Here is a 25,253-nt window from a genome sequence, read left to right as displayed (position 1 = left end):
GTGAGTGAGGGAGGGAGGGAGGGAGGGACAGAGGGCCAGCTTTAATTCCGACTCCCCGGGACCCCCCATGTTCCCCAACCCCACACCCTAACCCGACTCCCGGGGACTCCCACATTCCCCAACCCCGCACCCTAACCCGACTCCCGGGGACTCCCACATTCCCCAACCCTGCACCCTAACCCGACTCCCCAGGACTCCCCACATTCCCCAACCCCGCACCCTAACCCGACTCCCCGGGACTCCCACATTCCCCAACCCCGCACCCTAACTCGACTTCCCGGGACTCCACACGTTCCCCAACCCCGCACCCTAACTCGACTCCCCGGGACTCCCACATTCCCCAACCCCGCACCCTAACCCGACTCCCCAGGACTCCCACATTCCCCAACCCCGCACCTTAACCCGACTCCCCAGGATTCTCCACATTCCCCAACCCCGCACCCTAACCCGACTCCCCGGGACTCCACACGTTCCCCAACCCCCACCCTAACCCAACTCCCCGGGACTCCCCACGTTCCCCAACCCCGCACCCTAACCCAACTCCCCGGGACTCCCCACATTCCCCACACCCGCACCCTAACCCGACTCCCCGGGACTCCCACATTCACCCCAAACATCCTAACCGACTCCCCGGGACCCCCTGCCCCCCAAACACTGTACCTTACTCCCCGGGACCCCCACAACACTGTACCCGACTCCCCGGGACCCCCCCAAACACTGTACCCAACTCCCCGGGTCCCCCCCAAACACCGTACCCGACTCCCCGGGTCCCCCCCAAACACCGTACCCAACTCCCCGGGTCCCCCCCCAAACACCGTACCCGACTCCCCGCAGCCCCCCAAACACTGTACCCGACTCCCCGGGTCCCCCCCAAACACGGTACCCGACTCCCCGGGTCCCCCCCAAACACGGTACCCGACTCCCCGGGTCCCCCCCAAACACGGTACCCGACTCCCCGGGTCCCCCCCAAACACCGTACCCAACTCGCCGGGTCCCCCCCAAACACCGTACCCAACTCCCCGGGTCCCCCTCAAACACTGTACCCGACTCCCCAGGTCCCCCCCAAACACTGTACCCGACTCCCCGGGACCCCCCAGCCGCTCCGGCACAGTGACCCGATTCCCTGAGACCCCCCCCCCCAACCCCGCAAACGCACCCAGCGCTGTAACGTGATGAGCCGAGCACCCAGCCTCGCGGCCCTCTGCCCACCCACCCCCCACACCAACGGTCCGTGAGTTGGCGCAGGGCTACCTCCCCACGCCCACCGCCCCCCACCCACCCCCCACAGCCCCGAACCCCGGGCTCACCGAGAACAACATGTTCTTCTTGTCCTGGTTGACGGCACGAGGATCCGGGACTGGGTCCGTGTGTTTAATGACGGAGACAGACTCTCCTGTAAGGGTGGGGGGGGAAGTAGAAACAAGGTGGCGGGTGCAGGGAGAGGGGCTCAATGTTAACTCAATTCCATTCCAATTTCTCCACCTCCCCCCCCCCACACCACCCCCCCACTCCCACCCCCACCCCAATCCGGCAACAACGCAGACACGCTCCTTGCTCGTGCCAACAGCAATAAATAACGACGGAAGTGAAAAAGTACATCATCGCCGACTCTGTTAAAAACTATTTCAGTGCATTTGACATATTCAGTGAGGCAGCAAAGCCACCCATCGTCACGTGGCTAAAATAAAAAAATCACATCGTCGTACCGGTATTCCGCAAAATTTCCAAAGGTTTCCAGAATTCAAACCGCAACCCCCCCCCACCCCCGCCAACCCACGCTGTAGAAATATCAGGACACCGCCCACCCCTCACCAGCAAACCACAAAGAAGGACAGGCCCGCGAAATACGATGAACGAGGTCCGTGAGAGAATGGCCGACGTGGGAGAAATAAGGAAAGAGACGGCCAGACTGGGCGGCTGAGTCAGTCCGCGCGCAGGAGGGAGCGAGCTTGCCAGAGCAAGCGAGGCAGAGCGAGAGAGAGGGGTTACAGAGATAGGGAGGGTTGTAGGGGCTGGATGGGGGGGTTACAGAGATAGGGAGGGTTGTAGGGGCTGGAGGAGGTTACAGAGATAGGGAGGGTTGTAGGGGCTGGAGGAGGTTACAGAGATAGGGAGGGCTGTAGGGGCTGGAGGAGGTTACAGAGATAGGGAGGGTTGTAGGGGCTGGATGGGGGGGTTACAGAGTGGGGGGGGTTGTAGGGGTTGGAGGAGGTTACAGAGATAGGGAGAGGTGTAGGGGCTGGAGGCGGTTACAGGGATAGGGAGGGTTGTAGGGGCTGGAGGAGGTAATGAAAATAGGTTGGGTTGTAGGGGCTGGAGGAGGTTACAGAGATCGGGAGGGTTGTAGGAGCTGGAGGAGCTGACAGAGATAGGGAGGGTTGTAGGGGCTGGAGAAGGTTACAGAGATAGGGAGGGTTGTAGGGGCTGGCGGAGGTTACAGAGATAGGGAGGGTTGTAGGGGCTGGAGGAGGTTACAGAGATAGGGAGGGTTGTAGGGGCTGGAGGAAGTAGGGAGGGAAGGATCATTCCGGAGGTTTCCTGACTGATTTTCCTACTCTCTCTCTCTCTAACGCAGGCAGCCACCGGACAGAGACCAGAAGCATGAATCCTGGCCCTGATTCAATCCCTTTCGTGTCGTACCTGTGAGTATCGACTGGTCCACGCGGAGTGTCGTCGATTTGATTGAGGTAAGCCGTATATCAGCAGGCACTTTGTCTCCCACTGAGAAAGCAAAAAGGACAAAGGCATGTTAGGGTGAGCTGACCAATAATGCACAGCATTAAGTGCAGGGATGGGAAACATCTAACAGGTGCCTGACGTAGCTGCAGACAGAATTGGCAACTCATGTTGGGTTACTAGTCCTGCAGTACTCCCTCGGTACCAACCCTCTGACAGTGCGGCACTCCCTCAGCACTGACCTTCTGACAGTGCGGCACTCCCTCAGCACTGACCTTCTGACAGTGCGGCACTCCCTCAGCACTGACCCTCTGACAGTGCGGCACTCCCTCAGCACTGACCCTCTGACAGTGCAGCTCTCCCTCAGTACTGACCCTCCAACAGCGCGGCGCTGCCTCAGCACTGACCCTCCGACAGCGCGGCACTCCCTCAGTACTGACCCTCCGGCAGTGCGGCGCTGCCTCAGCACTGACCCTCCGACAGCGCGGTGCTCCCTCAGCAATGACCCTCCGACAGCGCGGCGTTGCCTCAGCATTGACCCTCCGACAGCGCGGCGCTCCCTCAGTACTGACCCTCCGGCAGTGCGGCGCTGCCTCAGCACTGACCCTCCAACAGCGCGGTGCTCCCTCAGCAATGACCCTCCGACAGCGCGGCGTTGCCTCAGCATTGACCCTCCGACAGCGCGGCACTCCCTCAGTACTGACCCTCCGGCAGCGCGGCCCTCCCTCAGGTTACATTTTCCTGATAGTGCGGCACTCCCTCAGTACTGGCAGCAGGGGAGTAGGAGTCACTGTGGGGTCTGCAACTTGAGTCTCTGGTGTTGGGACCAGAAATGGGGATTTTCTGCCGCAGTAGAGAGAGAGACAGTGATTGCCACTCTCCAAGCCACATCGATCGAGCAGTTCAACAGCTCAAGCCTGACGATTTCACGCTTTGAGGCACCAGCTTTCATCCAAATGGTTAGCAAAGTGACCCCTCACAAGTTCCGGCAGGTCCGTGGCTCACGTCTCAGCTGACATTCAGTGAGGCACACCCACGGGGACAGCTGGACAACGGAGCGGAACGCACTCCGTCGGCAAAAACCTGTCCAGCGCCACAGTTCACCCCGAGCGTGGGAACACGGCTCCTGAGACGACCCGCGCAGGCCCCGATCATCAGCAACGCCACATATATCACACAGACACACCCGCCACCTCAACGACATCCCCGGGCACAATATCCCGGGCTTTGATCCGCTGGACGCTCTTCCGATCGTGCCGGTAAACCTTCCCCATCTCAGGTTCGTACTCCTTCAGTGCCTCGATTGCATTCTCCGCATTCCTCTCCTGTACGGAAGCAAGAGGCAGAGGATCAGTGAGGGATCACTCGACAGTGATCAGGAGCAGGAACCCTGGCTGATTTCCCCTCTCTCTCTCTAACCCAGGGATCACTGGACAGTGATCAGGAGCAGGAACCCTGGCTGATTTCCTCTCTATCTCTCTCTAACCCAGGGATCACTGGACAGTGATCAGGAGCAGGAACCCTGGCTGATTTCCCCTCTCTCTCCCTCTAACCCAGGGATCACTGGACAGTGATCAGGAGCAGGAACCCTGGCTGATTTCCCCTCTCTCTCTCTCTCTCTCTCTCTCTCTCTAACCCAGGGATCACCGGACAGTGATCAGGAGCAGGAACCTTGGATGATTTCCCCCCTCTCTCTCTAACCCAGGGCTAACTGGACAGTGATCAGGAACCCTGGCTGATTTCCCCTTTCTCTCTCTAACCCAGGGGGTCACTGGACAGTGATCAGGAGCAGGAACCCTGGCTGATTTCCCCTCTCTCTCTCTAACCCAGGGATCACTGGACAGTGATCAGGAGCAGGAACACTGGCTGATTTCCCCTCTCCCTCTCTCTCTATCTAACCCAGGAATCACTGGACAGTGATCAGGAGCAGGAACCCTGGCTGATTTGCCCTCTCTCTCTCTCTCTCTCTCTCTCTAACCCAGGGATCACTGGACAGTGATCAGGAGCAGGAACCCTGGCTGATTTCCCCTCTCTCCAACCCAGGGATCACTGGACAGTGATCAGGAGCAGGAACCCTGGCTGATACCTCCTTGGAGTCTAGTCCACTACATTAAATTCTATGTAAAGTCTTGGCGCTTGGTGTCTCGTCAGTACCTGCCAAACGCCCACAATAGCGTTTGCTACGAGGATCAACAGGATGACAAATGGTTCCACAAAAGCTGTGATAGTTTGCTCTCCTTCCTCAAACCAGGCCAGTACCTGAGGGAACAGAAAATAGACTCAAATCAGGCCAGCACAGGAACAGGTGCACAACCACAAAGAGCCTCCCACAGCCAAACATCCAGAATAAAGACACAGTAACTGTACTGATGCTGACACCCAGTGTAAAATCAGGGAACACTGTTTGGAAAATGGTGAATGAGCTTTACTCTGTTTCTAACCATGTGCTGTACCTGTCCTGGGACTGTTTGATGGGGACAGTGTAGAGGGAGCTTTACTCTGTATCTAACCCTGTGCTGTACCTGTCCTGGGAGTGTTTGATGGGGACGGTGTAGAGGGAGCTTTACTCTGTATCTAACCCCGTGCTGTACCTGTCCTGGGAGTGTTTGATGGGGACAGTGTAGAGGGAGCTTTACTCTGTATCTAACCCTGTGCTGTACCTGCCCTGGGAGTGTTTGATGGGGACGGTGTAGAGGGAGCTTTACTCTGTATCTCACCCCGTGCTGTACCTGTCCTGGGAGTGTTTGATGGGGACAGCGTAGAGGGTGCTTTACTCTGTATCTAACCCCGTGCTGTACCTGTCCTGGGAGTGTTTGATGGGGACATGGTGTACAGGGAGCTTTACTCTGTATCTAACCCCGTGCTGTACCTGTCCTGGGAGTGTTTGATGGGGACAGTGTAGAGGGAGTTTTACTCTGTATCTAACCCCGTGCTGTACCTGTCCTGGGAGTGTTTGATGGGGACAGTGTAGAGGGAGCTTTACTCTGTATCTAACCCTGTGCTGTACCTGTCCTGGGAGTGTTTGATGGGGACAGTGTAGAGGGAGATTTACTCTGTATCTAACCCCGTGCTGTACCTGTTCTGGGAATGTTTGATGGGGACAATGTAGAGGGAGCTTTACTCTGTATCTAACCCCGTGCTGTACCTGTCCTGGGAGTGTTTGATGGAGACAGTGTAGAGGAAGCTTTACTCTGTATCTAACCCCGTGCTGTACCTGTCCTGGGAGCGTTTGATGGGGACAGTGTAGAGGGAGCTTTACTCTGTATCTAACCCCGTGCTGTACCTGTCCTGGGAGCGTTTGATGGGGACAGTGTAGAGGGAGCTTTACTCTGTATCTAACCCCGTGCTGTACCTGTCCTGGGAGTGCTTGATGGGGACAGTGTAGAGGGAGCTTTATTCTGTATCTAACCCCGTGCTGTACCTGTTCTGGGAATGTTTGATGGGGACAATGTAGAGGGAGCTTTACTATGTATCTCACCCCGTGCTGTACCTGTCCTGGGAGTGTTTGATGGGGACGGTGTAGAGGGAGCTTTACTCTGTATCTAACCCCGTGCTGTACCTGTCCTGGGAGCATTTGATGGGGACAGTGTAGAGGGAGCTTTACTATGTATCTCACCCCGTGCTGTACCTGTCCTGGGAGTGCTTGATGGGGACAGTGTAGAGAGTGCTTTACTCTGTATCTAACCCCGTGCTGTACCTGTCCTGGGAGTGTTTGATGGGGACATGGTGTACAGGGAGCTTTACTCTGTATCTAACCCCGTGCTGTACCTGTCCTGGGAGTGTTTGATGGGGACAGTGTAGAGGGAGTTTTACTCTGTATCTAACCCCATGCTGTAACTGTCCTGGGAGTGTTTGATGGGGACAGTGTAGAGGGAGTTTTACTCTGTATCTCACCCCGTGCTGTACCTGTCCTGGGAGTGTTTGATGGGGACAGTGTAGAGGGAGCTTTACTCTGTATCTAACCCCGTGCTGTGCCTGTCTTGGGTGTACCTGTCTTGGGTGTAAAGCGCGTGCACACAGTGTAAGGCTGAGCCGGGACACGGGACATCAGCAGGGAAGTCGGTTTCCTTGCGAATACACCAATGCCCACAAGAGGGCCAGGAACACATTCCTTTCAGTTTATGTTACTTTAATGCGAAAGAGAGAAAAAAAAAAGGCAACTCCTGATCCAAACATTCCTGACATAAGCTCCGCACCCCGGAGAGTTGGGAATGTTTATCTTGATTGGAGAGGAAGCGTTTAATTTGTTGCGCCTGTTCCCATGGATGGAATGTGAAGTAACAGTGGGTGGGGGGGGAGGAGGGGAGGGGTGAGGTTACGCAGGTCTGGGAATTCAGACTGGTCTTGGAGCATGGCCCGAATTGGCCCTGCCTCCAGGGAGGCAGCCAGGAGGGGAGGTAGGGGGACGAATGGCTAGTCGTGAGTTTTTAGAAAACCATAATCCAGAAATAAACAGGTCGACCTGTTAACCCTTCAGGAGGATTGCAGGAAAGTGCCAAACAAGGAAATAATCCTCGGCCAGACGCTGCCAAGGGAAATTTCAATCAGAGTATGCATTCATTCATCTCGATCCTCCATTTTCCCCTTAACAAAGGGGCGCTGCAGGTTGCGGGGTGGGGGGGGGGGGGGGGGTCAGTACTGAGGGAGTGCCGCACTGTCGGAGGGTCAGTACTGAGGGAGCGCCGCACTGTCGGAGGGTCAGTGCTGAGGGAGCGCCGCACTGTCGGAGGGTCAGTGCTGAGGGAGCGCCGCACTGTCGGAGGGTCAGTGCTGAGGGAGCGCCGCACTGTCGGAGGGTCAGTACTGAGGGAGTGCCGCACTGTCGGAGGGTCAGTACTGAGGGAGCGCCGCACTGTCGGAGGGTCAACGCTGAGGGAGCGCCGCACTGTCGGAGGGTCAGCACCGAGGGAGCGCCGCACTGTCGGAGGGTCAGCACTGAGGGAGCGCCGCACTGTCGGATGGTCAGTATTGAGGGAGTGCAGCACTGTCGGATGGTCAGTATTGAGGGAGTGCCGCACTGTCAGAGGGTCAGTACTGAGGGAGCGCCGCACTGTCGGAGGGTCAGTGCTGAGGGAGCGCCTCGCTGCCGGAGGGTCAGTACTGAGGGAGCACCGCACTGTCGGAGGGTCAGTACTGAGGGAGTGCCGCACTGTCGGAGGGTCAGTACTGAGGGAGCGCCGCACTGTCGGAGAGTCAGCACTGAGGGAGCGCCGCACTGTCGGAGGGTCAGCACTGAGGGAGTGCCGCACTGTCGGATGGTCAGTATTGAGGGAGTGCAGCACTGTCGGATGGTCAGTATTGAGGGAGTGCCGCCCTGTCAGAGGGTCAGTACTGAGGGAGTGCCGCACTGTCGGAGGGTCAGTACTGAGGGAGCACCGCACTGTCGGAGGGTCAGTGCTGAGGGAGCGCCTCGCTGCCGGAGGGTCAGTACTGAGGGAGTGCTGCACTGTCACAGGGTCAGTACTGAGGGAGCGCCGCACTACCAGAGGGTCAGTACTGAGGGAGTGCTGCACTGTGGGAGGGTCGGTACTGAGGGAGTGCCGCACTGTCACAGGGTCAGTGCTGAGGGAGTGCTGCACTGTCACAGGGTTAGTACTGAGGGAGCGCCGCACTGTCACAGGGTCAGTGCTGAGGGAGCGCCGCGCTGTCATAGGGTCAGTGCTGAGGGAGCGCCGCACTGTCACAGGGTCAGTACTGAGGGAGTGCCGCGCTGCCAGAGGGTCAGTACTGAGGGAGTGCTGCACTGTGGGAGATCAGTGCTGAGGGAGCGCTGCACTGTCGGAGGGTCAGTACTGAGGGAGTGCCGCGCTGCCGGAGGGTCAGTACTGAGGGAGTGCCGCACCGTCGGAGGGTCAGTACTGAGGGAGCGCCGCACTGTCGGAGCGTCAGTACTGAGGGAGTGCCGCACTGTCGGAGGGTCAGTACTGAGGGAGTGCAACACTGTCAGAGGGTCAGTACTGAGGGAGTGCAACACTGTCGGAGGGTCAGTACTGAGGGAGTGCAACACTGTCGGAGGGTCAGTACTGAGGGACCGCCGCACTGTCGGAGGGTCAGTACTGAGGGAGTGCCGCACTGTCGGAGGATCAGTACTGAGGGAGTGCCGCACTGCCAGATGGAATCTGTTAACCTTCAATTCACTTTTGGAGTATTGTCTATGCTAATCAATGTGAGGGATGTGCACAATCGGAAGTGAAAACGCTTCCCGTGTCGGGCTTTCACCATTTACCAACAGACGTTACAATCACTGAGGGTGCGCTGCATGGATAGAGAGCCAGGACTACTCTCAGGTAATTGGGATAGTGTACAGTGGGAGTGAACGGGAAGGGGTTTGGGATTGTGTGCAGTGGGAGTGAACGGGAAGGGGTTTGGGATTGTGTACAGTGGGAGTAATTGGGAAGGGGTTTGGGATTGTGTACAGTGGGAGTAATTGGGAAGGGGTTTGGGATTGTGTACAGTGGGAGTAATTGGGAAGGCGTTTGGGATTTTGTACAGTGGGAGTAATTGGGAAGGGGTTTGGGATTGTGTACAGTGGGAGTAATTGGGAAGGGGTTTGGGATTGTGTACAGTGGGAGTAATTGGGAAGGGGTTTGGGATTGTGTACAGTGACAGTGAAGAGGAAGGGGTTTGGGATTGTGTGCAGTAGGAGTGAACGGGAAGGGGTTTGGGACTATGTACAGTGGGAGTGAACGGGAAGGGGTTTGGGATTGTGGACAGTGGGAGTGAACGGGAAGGGGTTTGGGATTGTGTGCAGTGGGAGTGAACGGGAAGGGGTTTGGGATTGTGTACAGTGGGAGTAATTGGGAAGGGGTTTGGAATTGTGTACAGTGGGAGTAATTGGGAAGGGGTTTGGGATTGTGTACAGTGGGAGTAATTGGGAAGGGGTTTGGGATTGTGTACAGTGACAGTGAAGAGGAAGGGGTTTGGGACTGTGGACAGTGGGAGTGAACGGGAAGGGGTTTGGGATTGTGTGCAATGGGAGTGAACGGGAAGGGGTTTGGGATTGTGTACAGTGGGAGTGAACGGGAAGGGGTTTGGGATTGTGTACAGTGGGAGTGAACGGGAAGGGGTTTGGGATTGTGTACAGTGAGAGTGAACGGGAAGGTGTTTGGGATTGTGTACAGTGGGAGTGAACGGGAAGGGGTTTGGGATTGTGTACAGTGGGAGTGAACGGGAAGGTGTTTGGGTCCACTGGGATTGTGGACAGTGGGAGTGAACGGGAAGGGTTTGGGTCCATTGGGATTGTGGACAGTGGGAGTGAACGGGAAGGGTTTGGGTCCATTGGGATTGTGGACAGTGGGAGTGAACGGGAAGGGTTTGGGTCCATTGGGATTGTGTACGCTGAGTGTGAACGGGAAGGGGTTTGGGTCCATTGGGATTGTGGACAGTGGGAGTGAACGGGAAGGGGTTTGGGATTGTGTACAGTAACAGTGAAGAGGAAGGGGTTTGGGATTGTGTACAGTGGGAGTGAACGGGAAGGGGTTTGTGATTGTGTGCAGTGGTAGTGAACGGGAAGGGGTTTGGGATTGTGTACAGTGGGAGTGAACGGGAAGGGGTTTGGGATTGTGTGCAGTGGTAGTGAACGGGAAGGGGTTTGGGATTGTGTACAGTGGGAGTGAACGGGAAGGGGTTTGGGATTGTGTGCAGTGGTAGTGAACGGGAAGGGGTTTGGGATTGTGTACAGTGGGAGTGAACGGGAAGGGGTTTGGGATTGTGTGCAGTGGTAGTGAACGGGAAGGGGTTTGGGATTGTGTACAGTGGGAGTGAACGGGAAGGGGTTTGGGATTGTGTACAGTGAGAGTGAACGGGAAGGGGTTTGGGATTGTGGACAGTGGGAGTGAATGGGAAGGGGTTTGGGATTGTGTGCAGTGGGAGTGAACGGGAAAGCGTTTCATTGTTTGGTCTGCACAGCCAGATGGCATTGGGTCTGAGAGCTGCTCTGTGAACGTTCCCAATTCCCCAGTGGGGTTGTGCTAACCAGAAGAGGGTTGGGAATGTTTGAAATGAGACATCACGTTGCGTCCCTCCCCCGACGGCTCGCTGACAACGCAGTGGCTGGTAGGGAGCTCACTGATTCACATCTGGTGAATTTGGTGTATTTATAAAAAGCACATTCCAGCGCAGACCGCCGCGAACTTCATGACGCCCTTAACCCTTCTTCGGCCGTGCACAAGCTGGGCTCTCACTGTGTTCACCCTCGTGGGTGGGAGAGGCGGAACAGCTGCGTGTTTGACCGGGCCTCCCCTGGAGTGCCAGCAGAGCGCGGCTGAGCCCCGGTATCACCGACAGGCCGCCAGCTCAGAGAGACCAGAGACTGCGGAGTACCCGGAAGGGCCTTCAACAAGACCACGGCGCCGTCTGGAATGTCTGACAGCAAACGTACCCGGGAGACTGCCGGGGCTTCAAATCCAGTTCCTAACCCAGTCCACCTCTCCAAATGACACTCCAACCGCCCACCCCAACCCCCTCCCCGCAACACCTCCCTCCAGGCCTCTGACTGCCTCCCTTCCAAGTATCGCTCTCAACACAGTTCCTCACAACAAGCTAACGCCTCAGCTTCAAGAAACCAGCTGTCATGGGAAATCAGAGCCAAATTGAGACAAAGCCCATTTCCTCACAGTAAAAGCCAAACCATTTCCATTTAAGGTCAGAAGTGTCAGCTTCAAGCATTCCGAGTTACAGGATGTGACGGCATAAAGCTCCCTCTGCACTGTCCCCGTCAAACACTCCCAGGACAGGTACAGCACAGGTTGAGATACAGAGTAAAGCTCCCTCTACACTGTCCCCATCAAACACTCCCAGGACAGGTACAGCACGGGGTTAGATACAGAGTAAAGCTCCCTCTACACTGTCCCCATCAAACACTCACAGGACAGGTACAGCACGGGGTTAGATACAGAGTAAAGCACCCTCTACACTGTCCCCATCAAACACTCACAGGACAGGTACAGCACGGGGTGAGATACAGAGTAAAGCTCCGTCTACACTGTCCCCATCAAACACTCCCAGGACAGGTACAGCACAGGGTTAGATACAGAGTAAAGCTCCCTCTACACTATCCCCATCAAACACTCCCAGGACAGGTACAGCACGGGGTTAGATACAGAGTAAAGCTCCCTCTGCACTGTCCCCATCAAACACTCCCAGGACATGTACAGCACGGGGTTAGATACAGAGTAAAGCTTCCTCTACACTGTCCCCATCAAACACTCCCAGGACATGTACAGCACGGGGTTAGATACAGAGTAAAGCTTCCTCTACACTGTCCCCATCAAACACTCTCAGGACAGGTACAGCACGGGGTTAGATACAGGGTAAAGCTCCCTCTACACTGTCCCCATCAAACACTCCCAGGACAGGTACAACACAGGGTTAGATACAGAGTAAAGCACCCTCTAAACCGTTCCCATCAAACACTCCCAGGACACGTACAGCACAGGGTTAGATACAGAGTAAAGCTTCCTCTACACTGTCCCCATCAAACAGTCCCAGGACAGGTACAGCACGGGGTTAGATACAGAGTAAAGCTCCCTCTACACTATCCGCATCAAACACTCCCAGGACAGGTACAGCACTGGATGCACATGCAATTCCACCATCAGAGTCAAATGTTCTTCACCACCTCCTTCTGGGACTGCATTTGCTACCCTTGGTCATGACAGAATGAGAGGATAGTGCCAGACCCTGCGGATAAGAAAAAATGACCTGTGGAGAAGCAGGGAAGTTCTGCTTTGGCCACAACTAGAGTGTTGGGTCCAGTTTTGTAAGCACATGTCAGGGAGGATGTGGGGATTCTTAAAACAAAATCACAATGGTTATGGTAGAGGAGGCCATTCAGCCCGTCGTATGTGCCCTGACTCTCTGAACGAACAACTCACCGAGTGCCAGTCCCCCCGGCTTCTCACCCTAACCCTGCACGTTCTTCTATTTCAGATAATGATTCAATGCCCTTTCAAAAGCCTCGATTGACCCTGTCTCCCCCACACTCTCAGACAGTGCGTTCCAGATCATAAACACTCGATTGACTCTGTCTCCACCACACTCTCAAACAGTGCGTTCCAGATCCTAACCACTTGATTGACATGGTCTCGACCACTCTCAGACAGTGCGTTCCAGACCCTGACCACTCGATTGACCATGTCTCCACCCCACTCTCAGTGCGTTCCAGATCCTAACCACTCGATTGACCCTGTCTCCACCACAATCTGTGCGTTCCAGATCTTAACCACTCGATTGATGCTGTCTCCACCACGCTCTTAGACAGTGCGTTCCAGATCCTAACCACTCGATTGACCCTGTCTCCACCACACTCTCAGACAGTGCATTCCAGATCCTAACCACTCGATTGACCCTGTCTCCACCACACCCTCAGACAGTGCATTCCAGATCCTAACCACTCGATTGATCCTGTCTCCCCCACACTCTCAGACAGTGTGTTCCAGATCCTAACCACTCGATTGACGCTGTCTCCCCTGCACTCTCAGGTAGTGCGTTCCTGATCCTAATCACTCGATTGACCCTGTCTCCATCACACCCTCAGGCAGTGCGTTGCCGATCCTAACCATTTGATTGACCCTGTCCCCCCTACACTCTCAGTGCGTTCCAGATCCTAACTACTCGACTGACCGTCTCCCCCACACTCTCAGACAGTGCGTTCCAAATCCTAAACACTCGATTGACCCTGTCTCCACCACACTCTCAGTGTATTCCAGACCCTAACCACTCGATTGACATGGTCTCGACCACACTCTCAGACAGTGCGATCCAGATCCTAACCACTCGATTGACGCTGTCTCCCCTGCACTCTCAGGTAGTGCGTTCCTGATCCTAATCACTCGATTGACCCTGTCTCCACCACACCCTCAGGCAGTGCGTTGCCGATCCTAACCATTTGATTGACCCTGTCCCCCCTACACTCTCAGTGCGTTCCAGATCCTAACTACTCGACTGACCGTCTCCCCCACACTCTCAGACAGTGCGTTCCAAATCCTAAACACTCGATTGACCCTGTCTCCACCACACTCTCAGACAGTGCGATCCAGATCCTAACCACTCGATTGACCCTGTCTCCCCAACACCCAGACAGTGCGTTCCAGATCGTAATGACTCGATTGACCCGGTCTCCACCACACACTCAGAGAGTGCATTCCAGATCCTAACCACTCGACTGATCCTGCCACCCCCACACTCTCAGACAATGCGTTCCAGATCCTAACCACTCGATTGGCCATGTCTCCATCACGCTCTCAGACAGTGCGTTCCAGACGCTAACCACTCGACTGACCCTGTCTCCCCAACACTCTCAGACAGTGCGTTCCAGAACCTAACCACTCGACTGACCCTGTCTCCCCCACACTCCTAGACAGTGCATTCCAGATCCTAACCACTCAACTGACCCTGTCTCCACCACACTCTCAGACAGTGCATTCCAGATCCCAACCACTCAATTGACCCTGTCTCCACCACACTCTCAGACAGTGCGTTCCAGATCGTAATGACTCGATTGACCCTGTCTCCCCCACACTCTCAGTGCGTTCCAAACCCTAACCACTTGATTGACCCTGTCTCCACCACACCCTCAGAAAGTGCGTTGCCGATACTAACTATTTGATTGACCCTGTCCCCTCTACACTCTCAGACAGTGCATTCCAGATCCTAACCACTCGACTGACCCTGTCTCCACCACACTCTCAGACAGTGCCTTCCAGATCCTAACCACTCGATTGACCCAGTCTCCACCACACTCTCAGACACTGCGTTCCAGATCCTAACAACACGATTGACCCAGTCTCCACCACACTCTCAGACAGTAGTTCCAAAACCACTCAATTGACCATCTCCCCCACACTCGCAGACAGTGCATTCCAGATCGTAACCACTCGATGACCCTGTCTCCATCACACTCTCAGAAAGTGCATTCCAGATCCTAATCACTCGATTCATCCAGTGTCCACCACACTCTCAGACAGTGCGTTCCAGATCCTAACCACTCAACTGACCCTGTCTCCCCCACACTCTCAGACAGTTCATTCCAGATCCTAACCACTCGAATGACCCTGTCTCCCCCACACTATCACACAGTGCATTCCAGAGCCTAACCGCTCGATTGACCCTGTCTCCACCACACTCTCAAGACAGTGCGTTCCAGATCGTAATGACTTGATTGACCCAGTCTCCCCCACACTCTCAGACAGTGCATTCCAGACCTAACCACTTGATTGATCCTGTCTCCCCTACACTCTCAGACAGTGCATTCCAGATCCTAACCATTCAATTGACTCAGTCTCCCCCACACTCTCAGACAGTGCGTTCCAGATCCTAACCAGTTGATTGATCCTGTCTCCATCACACTCTCAGACAGTGCGTTCTAGATCCTAACCACTCGACTGACCCTGTCTCCACCACACTCTCAGACAGTGCGTTCCAGATCGTAATGACTCGATTGACCCTGTCTCCACCACACTCTCAGACAGTGAGTTCCAAAACCACTCAATTGACCATCTCCCCCACACTCGCAGACAGTGCATTCCAGATGCTAACCACTCAATTGACCCTGTCTCCCCCATACTCTCAGACAGTGCGTTCCAGACCCTAACCACTCGATTGACCCTGTCTCCACCACACTCTCAGCGTGTTCCAGATCCTAACCATTCAATGGACCCAGTCTCCCCCACACTCTCAGACAGTGCCTTCCAGATCCTAACCACTCGATTGACCCTGTCTCCACCACACTCTCAGACAGTGCGTTCCAGATCCTAACCAGTTGATTGATCCTGTCTCCATCACACTCTCAGACAGTGAGTTCCAAAACCACTCAATTGACCATCTACCCCAACACTCGCAGACAATGCATTCCAGATGCTAACCACTCAATTGACCCTGTCTCCCCCATACTCTCAGACAGTGCGTTCCAGATCCTAACCACTCGACTGACCCTGTCTCCCCCATACTCTCAGACAGTGCGTTCCAGACCCTAACCACTCGATTGACCCTGTCTCCACCACACTCTCAGTGTGTTCCACATCCTAACCATTCAATGGACCCAGTCTCCCCCACACTCTCAGACAGTGCCTTCCAGATCCTAACCACTCGATTGACCCTGTCTCCACCACACTCTCAGACAGTGCGTTCCAGATCCTAACCACTCGATTGACCCTGTCTCCATCACACTCTCAGACAGTGAGTTCCAAAACCACTCAATTGACCATCTCCCCCACACTCGCAGACAGTGCATTCCAGATGCTAACCACTCAATTGACCCTGTCTCCCCCATACTCTCAGACAGTGCGTTCTAGATCCTAACCACTCGACTGACCCTGTCTCCACCACACCCTCAGACAGTGCGTTGCCGATCCTAACCATTCGATTGACACTGTCCCCTCTACACTCTCAGACAGTGCGTTCCAGATCCTAACCACTCGACTGACCGTCTCCCCCACACTCTCAGACAGTGTGTTCCAGATCCTAACCACTCGATTGACCCTGTCTCCACCACACTCTCAGACACTGCCTTCCAGATCCTAACCACTCGATTGACCCAGTCTCCACCACACTCTCGGACACTGCGTTCCAGATCCTAACAACACGATTGACCCTGTCTCCACCACACTCTCAGACAGTGAGTTCCAAAACCACTCAATTGACCATCTCCCCCACACTCGCAGACAGTGCATTCCAGATGCTAACCACTCAATTGACCCTGTCTCCCCCATACTCTCAGACAGTGCGTTCCAGACCCTAACCACTCGATTGACCCTGTCTCCACCACACTCTCAGACAGTGTGTTCCAGATCCTAACCATTCAATTGACCCTGTCTCCACCACACTCTCAGACAGTGCGTTGCAGATCCTAACCACTCAATTGACACTGTCTTCCCTACACTCTCAGTGCGTTCCAGATCCTAACCAGTTGATTGACCCTGTCCCCCCTGCACTCTCAGTGCGTTCCAGATCCTAACTACTCGACTGAACGTCTCCCCCACACTCTCAGACAGTGCGTTCCAAATCCTAAACACTCGATTGACCCTGTCTCCACCACACTCTCAGACAGTGCGATCCAAATCCTAACCACTCGATGGACCCTGTCTCCCCAACACCCAGACAGTGCGTTCCAGAACGTAATGACTCGATTAACCCGGTCTCCACCACACTCTCAGAGAGTGCATTCCAGATCCTAACCACTCGATTGATCTTGTCTCCCCCACACTCTCAGACAATGCGTTCCAGATCCTAACCACTCGATTGGCCATGTCTCCAATACGCTCTCAGACAGTGCGTTCCAGACCCTAACCACTCAACTGACCCTGTCTCCACCACACTCTCAGACAGTGCCTTCCAGATCCTAACCACTCGATTGACCCAGTCTCCACCACACTCTCAGACACTGCGTTCCAGGTCCTAACAACACGATTGACCCAGTCTCCACCACACTCTCAGACAGGAGTTCCAAAACCACACAATTGACCATCTCCCCCACACTCTCAGACAGTGCATTCCAGATCCTAACCACTTGATCGATCCTGTCTCCCCCACACTCTCAGACAATGCGTTCCAGATCCTAACCACTCGATTGGCCATGTCTCCACCACGCTCTCAGACAGTGCGTTCCAGACCCTAACCACTCGACTGACCCTGTCTCCCCAACACTCTCAGACAGTGCGTTCCAGAACCTAACCACTCGACTGACCCTGTCTCCCCCACACTCCTAGACAGTGCATTCCAGATCCTAACCACTCAATTGACCCTGTCTCCACCACACTCTCAGACAGTGCATTCCAGATCCTAACTACTTGATTGACCCTGTCCCCTCTACACTCTCAGACAGTGCATTCCAGATCCTAACCACTCGACTGACCCTGTCTCCCCCACACTATCACACAGTGCATTCCAGAGCCTAACCACTCGATTGACCCTGTCTCCACCACACTCTGACAGTGCATTCCAGATCGTAATGACTTGATTGACCCAGTCTCCCCCACACTCTCAGACAGTGCGTTCCAGACCTAACCACTTGATTGACCCTGTCTCCCCTACACTCTCAGACAGTGCATTCCAGATCCTAACTATTTGATTAACCCTGTCCCCTCTACACTCTCAGACAGTGCACTCCAGATCCTAACCACTCAACTGACCCTGTCTCCACCACACTCTCAGACAGTGCATTCCAGATCCTAACTATTTGATTAACCCTGTCCCCTCTACACTCTCAGACAGTGCATTCCAGATCCTAACCACTCGACTGACCCTGTCTCCCCCACACTCCTAGACAGTGCATTCCAGATCCTAACCACTCAACTGACCCTGTCTCCACCACACTCTCAGACAGTGCCTTCCAGATCCTAACCACTCGATTGACCCAGTCTCCACCACACTCTCAGACACTGCGTTCCAGGTCCTAACAACACGATTGACCCAGTCTCCACCACACTCTCAGACAGGAGTTCCAAAACCACTCAATTGACCATCTCCCCCACACTCGCAGACAGTGCATTCCAGAACGTAACCACTCGATTGACCCTGTCTCCACCACACTCTCAGACAGTGCATTCCAGATCCTAACCACTTGATCGATCCTGTCTCCCCCACACTCTCAGACAATGCGTTCCAGATCCTAACCACTCGATTGGCCATGTCTCCACCACGCTCTCAGACAGTGCGTTCCAGACCCTAACCACTCGACTGACCCTGTCTCCCCAACACTCTCAGACAGTGCGTTCCAGAACCTAACCACTCGACTGACCCTGTCTCCACCACACTCTCAGACAGTGCATTCCAGATCCTAATTACTTGATTGACCCTGTCCCCTCTACACTCTCAGACAGTGCATTCCAGATCCTAACCACTCGACTGACCCTGTCTCCCCCACACTATCACACAGTGCATTCCAGAGCCTAACCACTCGATTGACCCTGTCTCCACCACACTCTCAGACAGTGCATTCCAGATCGTAATGACTTGATTGACCCAGTCTCCCCCACACTCTCAGACAGTGCGTTCCAGACCTAACCACTTGATTGACCCTGTCTCCCCTACACTCTCAGACAGTGCATTCCAGATCCTAACCATTCAATTGACCCAGTCTCCCCCACACTCTCAGACAGTGCGTTCCAGATCCTAACCAGTTGATTGATCCTGTCTCCATCACACTCTCAGACAGTGCGTTCCAGATCCTAACCACTCGACTGACCCTGTCTCCACCACACCCTCAGACAGTGCGTTGCCGATCCTAACCATTCGATTGACACTGTCCCCTCTACACTCTCAGACAGTGCGTTCCAGATCCTAACCACTCGACTGACCGTCTCCCCCACATTCTCAGACAGTGTGTTCCAGATCCTAACCACTCGATTGACCCTGTCTCCACCACACTCTCAGACACTGCCTTCCAGATCCTAACCACTCGATTGACCCACTCTCCACCACACTCTCAGACACTGCGTTCTAGATCCTAACAACACGATTGACCCTGTCTCCACCACACTCTCAGACAGTAGTTCCAAAACCACTCAATTGACCATCTCCCCCACACTCGCAGACAGTGCATTCCAGATCGTAACCACTCGATGACCCTGTCTCCATCACACTCTCAGAAAGTGCATTCCAGATCCTAATCACTCGATTCATCCAGTGTCCACCACACTCTCAGACAGTGCGTTCCAGATCCTAACCACTCAACTGACCCTGTCTCCCCCACACTCTCAGACAGTTCATTCCAGATCCTAACCACTCGAATGACCCTGTCTCCCCCACACTATCACACAGTGCATTCCAGAGCCTAACCGCTCGATTGACCCTGTCTCCACCACACTCTCAAGACAGTGCGTTCCAGATCGTAATGACTTGATTGACCCAGTCTCCCCCACACTCTCAGACAGTGCATTCCAGACCTAACCACTTGATTGATCCTGTCTCCCCTACACTCTCAGACAGTGCATTCCAGATCCTAACCATTCAATTGACTCAGTCTCCCCCACACTCTCAGACAGTGCGTTCCAGATCCTAACCAGTTGATTGATCCTGTCTCCATCACACTCTCAGACAGTGCGTTCTAGATCCTAACCACTCGACTGACCCTGTCTCCACCACACTCTCAGACAGTGCGTTCCAGATCGTAATGACTCGATTGACCCTGTCTCCACCACACTCTCAGACAGTGAGTTCCAAAACCACTCAATTGACCATCTCCCCCACACTCGCAGACAGTGCATTCCAGATGCTAACCACTCAATTGACCCTGTCTCCCCCATACTCTCAGACAGTGCGTTCCAGACCCTAACCACTCGATTGACCCTGTCTCCACCACACTCTCAGTGTGTTCCAGATCCTAACCATTCAATGGACCCAGTCTCCCCCACACTCTCAGACAGTGCCTTCCAGATCCTAACCACTCGATTGACCCTGTCTCCACCACACTCTCAGACAGTGCGTTCCAGATCCTAACCAGTTGATTGATCCTGTCTCCATCACACTCTCAGACAGTGAGTTCCAAAACCACTCAATTGACCATCTACCCCAACACTCGCAGACAGTGCATTCCAGATGCTAACCACTCAATTGACCCTGTCTCCCCCATACTCTCAGACAGTGCGTTCCAGATCCTAACCACTCGACTGACCCTGTCTCCCCCATACTCTCAGACAGTGCGTTCCAGACCCTAACCACTCGATTGACCCTGTCTCCACCACACTCTCAGTGTGTTCCACATCCTAACCATTCAATGGACCCAGTCTCCCCCACACTCTCAGACAGTGCCTTCCAGATCCTAACCACTCGATTGACCCTGTCTCCACCACACTCTCAGACAGTGCGTTCCAGATCCTAACCAGTTGATTGATCCTGTCTCCATCACACTCTCAGACAGTGAGTTCCAAAACCACTCAATTGACCATCTCCCCCACACTCGCAGACAGTGCATTCCAGATGCTAACCACTCAATTGACCCTGTCTCCACCAGACTCTCAGACAGTGCGTTCTAGATCCTAACCACTCGACTGACCCTGTCTCCACCACACCCTCAGACAGTGCGTTGCCGATCCTAACCATTCGATTGACACTGTCCCCTCTACACTCTCAGACAGTGCGTTCCAGATCCTAACCACTCGACTGACCGTCTCCCCCACACTCTCAGACAGTGTGTTCCAGATCCTAACCACTCGATTGACCCTGTCTCCACCACACTCTCAGACACTGCCTTCCAGATCCTAACCACTCGATTGACCCAGTCTCCACCACACTCTCGGACACTGCGTTCCAGATCCTAACAACACGATTGACCCTGTCTCCACCACACTCTCAGACAGTGAGTTCCAAAACCACTCAATTGACCATCTCCCCCACACTCGCAGACAGTGCATTCCAGATGCTAACCACTCAATTGACCCTGTCTCCCCCATACTCTCAGACAGTGCGTTCCAGACCCTAACCACTCGATTGACCCTGTCTCCACCACACTCTCAGACAGTGTGTTCCAGATCCTAACCATTCAATTGACCCTGTCTCCACCACACTCTCAGACAGTGCGTTGCAGATCCTAACCACTCAATTGACACTGTCTTCCCTACACTCTCAGTGCGTTCCAGATCCTAACCAGTTGATTGACCCTGTCCCCCCTGCACTCTCAGTGCGTTCCAGATCCTAACTACTCGACTGAACGTCTCCCCCACACTCTCAGACAGTGCGTTCCAAATCCTAAACACTCGATTGACCCTGTCTCCACCACACTCTCAGACAGTGCGATCCAAATCCTAACCACTCGATGGACCCTGTCTCCCCAACACCCAGACAGTGCGTTCCAGAACGTAATGACTCGATTAACCCGGTCTCCACCACACTCTCAGAGAGTGCATTCCAGATCCTAACCACTCGATTGATCTTGTCTCCCCCACACTCTCAGACAATGCGTTCCAGATCCTAACCACTCGATTGGCCATGTCTCCAATACGCTCTCAGACAGTGCGTTCCAGACCCTAACCACTCGACTGACCCTGTCTCCCCAACACTCTCAGACAGTGCGTTCCAGAACCTAACCACTCGACTGACCCTGTCTCCCCCACACTCCTAGACAGTGCATTCCAGATCCTAACCACTCAACTGACCCTGTCTCCACCACACTCTCAGACAGTGCATTCCAGATCCTAACTATTTGATTAACCCTGTCCCCTCTACACTCTCAGACAGTGCATTCCAGATCCTAACCACTCGACTGACCCTGTCTCCCCCACACTCCTAGACAGTGCATTCCAGATCCTAACCACTCAACTGACCCTGTCTCCACCACACTCTCAGACAGTGCCTTCCAGATCCTAACCACTCGATTGACCCAGTCTCCACCACACTCTCAGACACTGCGTTCCAGGTCCTAACAACACGATTGACCCAGTCTCCACCACACTCTCAGACAGGAGTTCCAAAACCACACAATTGACCATCTCCCCCACACTCTCAGACAGTGCATTCCAGATCCTAACCACTTGATCGATCCTGTCTCCCCCACACTCTCAGACAATGCGTTCCAGATCCTAACCACTCGATTGGCCATGTCTCCACCACGCTCTCAGACAGTGCGTTCCAGACCCTAACCACTCGACTGACCCTGTCTCCCCAACACTCTCAGACAGTGCGTTCCAGAACCTAACCACTCGACTGACCCTGTCTCCCCCACACTCCTAGACAGTGCATTCCAGATCCTAACCACTCAATTGACCCTGTCTCCACCACACTCTCAGACAGTGCATTCCAGATCCTAACTACTTGATTGACCCTGTCCCCTCTACACTCTCAGACAGTGCATTCCAGATCCTAACCACTCGACTGACCCTGTCTCCCCCACACTATCACACAGTGCATTCCAGAGCCTAACCACTCGATTGACCCTGTCTCCACCACACTCTGACAGTGCATTCCAGATCGTAATGACTTGATTGACCCAGTCTCCCCCACACTCTCAGACAGTGCGTTCCAGACCTAACCACTTGATTGACCCTGTCTCCCCTACACTCTCAGACAGTGCATTCCAGATCCTAACTATTTGATTAACCCTGTCCCCTCTACACTCTCAGACAGTGCACTCCAGATCCTAACCACTCAACTGACCCTGTCTCCACCACACTCTCAGACAGTGCATTCCAGATCCTAACTATTTGATTAACCCTGTCCCCTCTACACTCTCAGACAGTGCATTCCAGATCCTAACCACTCGACTGACCCTGTCTCCCCCACACTCCTAGACAGTGCATTCCAGATCCTAACCACTCAACTGACCCTGTCTCCACCACACTCTCAGACAGTGCCTTCCAGATCCTAACCACTCGATTGACCCAGTCTCCACCACACTCTCAGACACTGCGTTCCAGGTCCTAACAACACGATTGACCCAGTCTCCACCACACTCTCAGACAGGAGTTCCAAAACCACTCAATTGACCATCTCCCCCACACTCGCAGACAGTGCATTCCAGAACGTAACCACTCGATTGACCCTGTCTCCACCACACTCTCAGACAGTGCATTCCAGATCCTAACCACTTGATCGATCCTGTCTCCCCCACACTCTCAGACAATGCGTTCCAGATCCTAACCACTCGATTGGCCATGTCTCCACCACGCTCTCAGACAGTGCGTTCCAGACCCTAACCACTCGACTGACCCTGTCTCCCCAACACTCTCAGACAGTGCGTTCCAGAACCTAACCACTCGACTGACCCTGTCTCCACCACACTCTCAGACAGTGCATTCCAGATCCTAATTACTTGATTGACCCTGTCCCCTCTACACTCTCAGACAGTGCATTCCAGATCCTAACCACTCGACTGACCCTGTCTCCCCCACACTATCACACAGTGCATTCCAGAGCCTAACCACTCGATTGACCCTGTCTCCACCACACTCTCAGACAGTGCATTCCAGATCGTAATGACTTGATTGACCCAGTCTCCCCCACACTCTCAGACAGTGCGTTCCAGACCTAACCACTTGATTGACCCTGTCTCCCCTACACTCTCAGACAGTGCATTCCAGATCCTAACCATTCAATTGACCCAGTCTCCCCCACACTCTCAGACAGTGCGTTCCAGATCCTAACCAGTTGATTGATCCTGTCTCCATCACACTCTCAGACAGTGCGTTCCAGATCCTAACCACTCGACTGACCCTGTCTCCACCACACCCTCAGACAGTGCGTTGCCGATCCTAACCATTCGATTGACACTGTCCCCTCTACACTCTCAGACAGTGCGTTCCAGATCCTAACCACTCGACTGACCGTCTCCCCCACATTCTCAGACAGTGTGTTCCAGATCCTAACCACTCGATTGACCCTGTCTCCACCACACTCTCAGACACTGCCTTCCAGATCCTAACCACTCGATTGACCCACTCTCCACCACACTCTCAGACACTGCGTTCTAGATCCTAACAACACGATTGACCCTGTCTCCACCACACTCTCAGACAGTAGTTCCAAAACCACTCAATTGACCATCTCCCCCACACTCGCAGACAGTGCATTCCAGATCGTAACCACTCGATGACCCTGTCTCCATCACACTCTCAGAAAGTGCATTCCAGATCCTAATCACTCGATTCATCCAGTGTCCACCACACTCTCAGACAGTGCGTTCCAGATCCTAACCACTCAACTGACCCTGTCTCCCCCACACTCTCAGACAGTTCATTCCAGATCCTAACCACTCGAATGACCCTGTCTCCCCCACACTATCACACAGTGCATTCCAGAGCCTAACCGCTCGATTGACCCTGTCTCCACCACACTCTCAAGACAGTGCGTTCCAGATCGTAATGACTTGATTGACCCAGTCTCCCCCACACTCTCAGACAGTGCATTCCAGACCTAACCACTTGATTGATCCTGTCTCCCCTACACTCTCAGACAGTGCATTCCAGATCCTAACCATTCAATTGACTCAGTCTCCCCCACACTCTCAGACAGTGCGTTCCAGATCCTAACCAGTTGATTGATCCTGTCTCCATCACACTCTCAGACAGTGCGTTCTAGATCCTAACCACTCGACTGACCCTGTCTCCACCACACTCTCAGACAGTGCGTTCCAGATCGTAATGACTCGATTGACCCTGTCTCCACCACACTCTCAGACAGTGAGTTCCAAAACCACTCAATTGACCATCTCCCCCACACTCGCAGACAGTGCATTCCAGATGCTAACCACTCAATTGACCCTGTCTCCCCCATACTCTCAGACAGTGCGTTCCAGACCCTAACCACTCGATTGACCCTGTCTCCACCACACTCTCAGTGTGTTCCAGATCCTAACCATTCAATGGACCCAGTCTCCCCCACACTCTCAGACAGTGCCTTCCAGATCCTAACCACTCGATTGACCCTGTCTCCACCACACTCTCAGACAGTGCGTTCCAGATCCTAACCAGTTGATTGATCCTGTCTCCATCACACTCTCAGACAGTGAGTTCCAAAACCACTCAATTGACCATCTACCCCAACACTCGCAGACAGTGCATTCCAGATGCTAACCACTCAATTGACCCTGTCTCCCCCATACTCTCAGACAGTGCGTTCCAGATCCTAACCACTCGACTGACCCTGTC

At 54.2% G+C, this 25,253-nt stretch overlaps 1 protein-coding gene across 1 annotated transcript in view; it reads right to left on the bottom strand.

Moving 5' to 3' along the window:
- Window positions 1–25,253, bottom strand: part of LOC121269335 (sarcoplasmic/endoplasmic reticulum calcium ATPase 2-like) — a 231,911-nt gene that overhangs the window by 168,218 nt on the left and 38,440 nt on the right. The window contains exons 4-7 of the mRNA XM_041173886.1: window positions 4,831–4,935; window positions 3,863–4,001; window positions 2,641–2,721; window positions 1,308–1,393 (exon numbers count right to left, since the gene is read on the bottom strand). Of these exons, the coding sequence (XP_041029820.1) occupies window positions 1,308–1,393; window positions 2,641–2,721; window positions 3,863–4,001; window positions 4,831–4,935 (411 nt within the window). The remainder of the gene's footprint in view (window positions 1–1,307; window positions 1,394–2,640; window positions 2,722–3,862; window positions 4,002–4,830; window positions 4,936–25,253) is intronic.

Source organism: Carcharodon carcharias, chromosome 24 (assembly GCF_017639515.1).
Source record: "Carcharodon carcharias isolate sCarCar2 chromosome 24, sCarCar2.pri, whole genome shotgun sequence".
Lineage (NCBI taxonomy): Eukaryota > Metazoa > Chordata > Chondrichthyes > Lamniformes > Lamnidae > Carcharodon > Carcharodon carcharias.
Note: the sequence above shows the minus strand (reverse complement) of the source record. Positions and strands in the feature narration are given on the sequence as shown.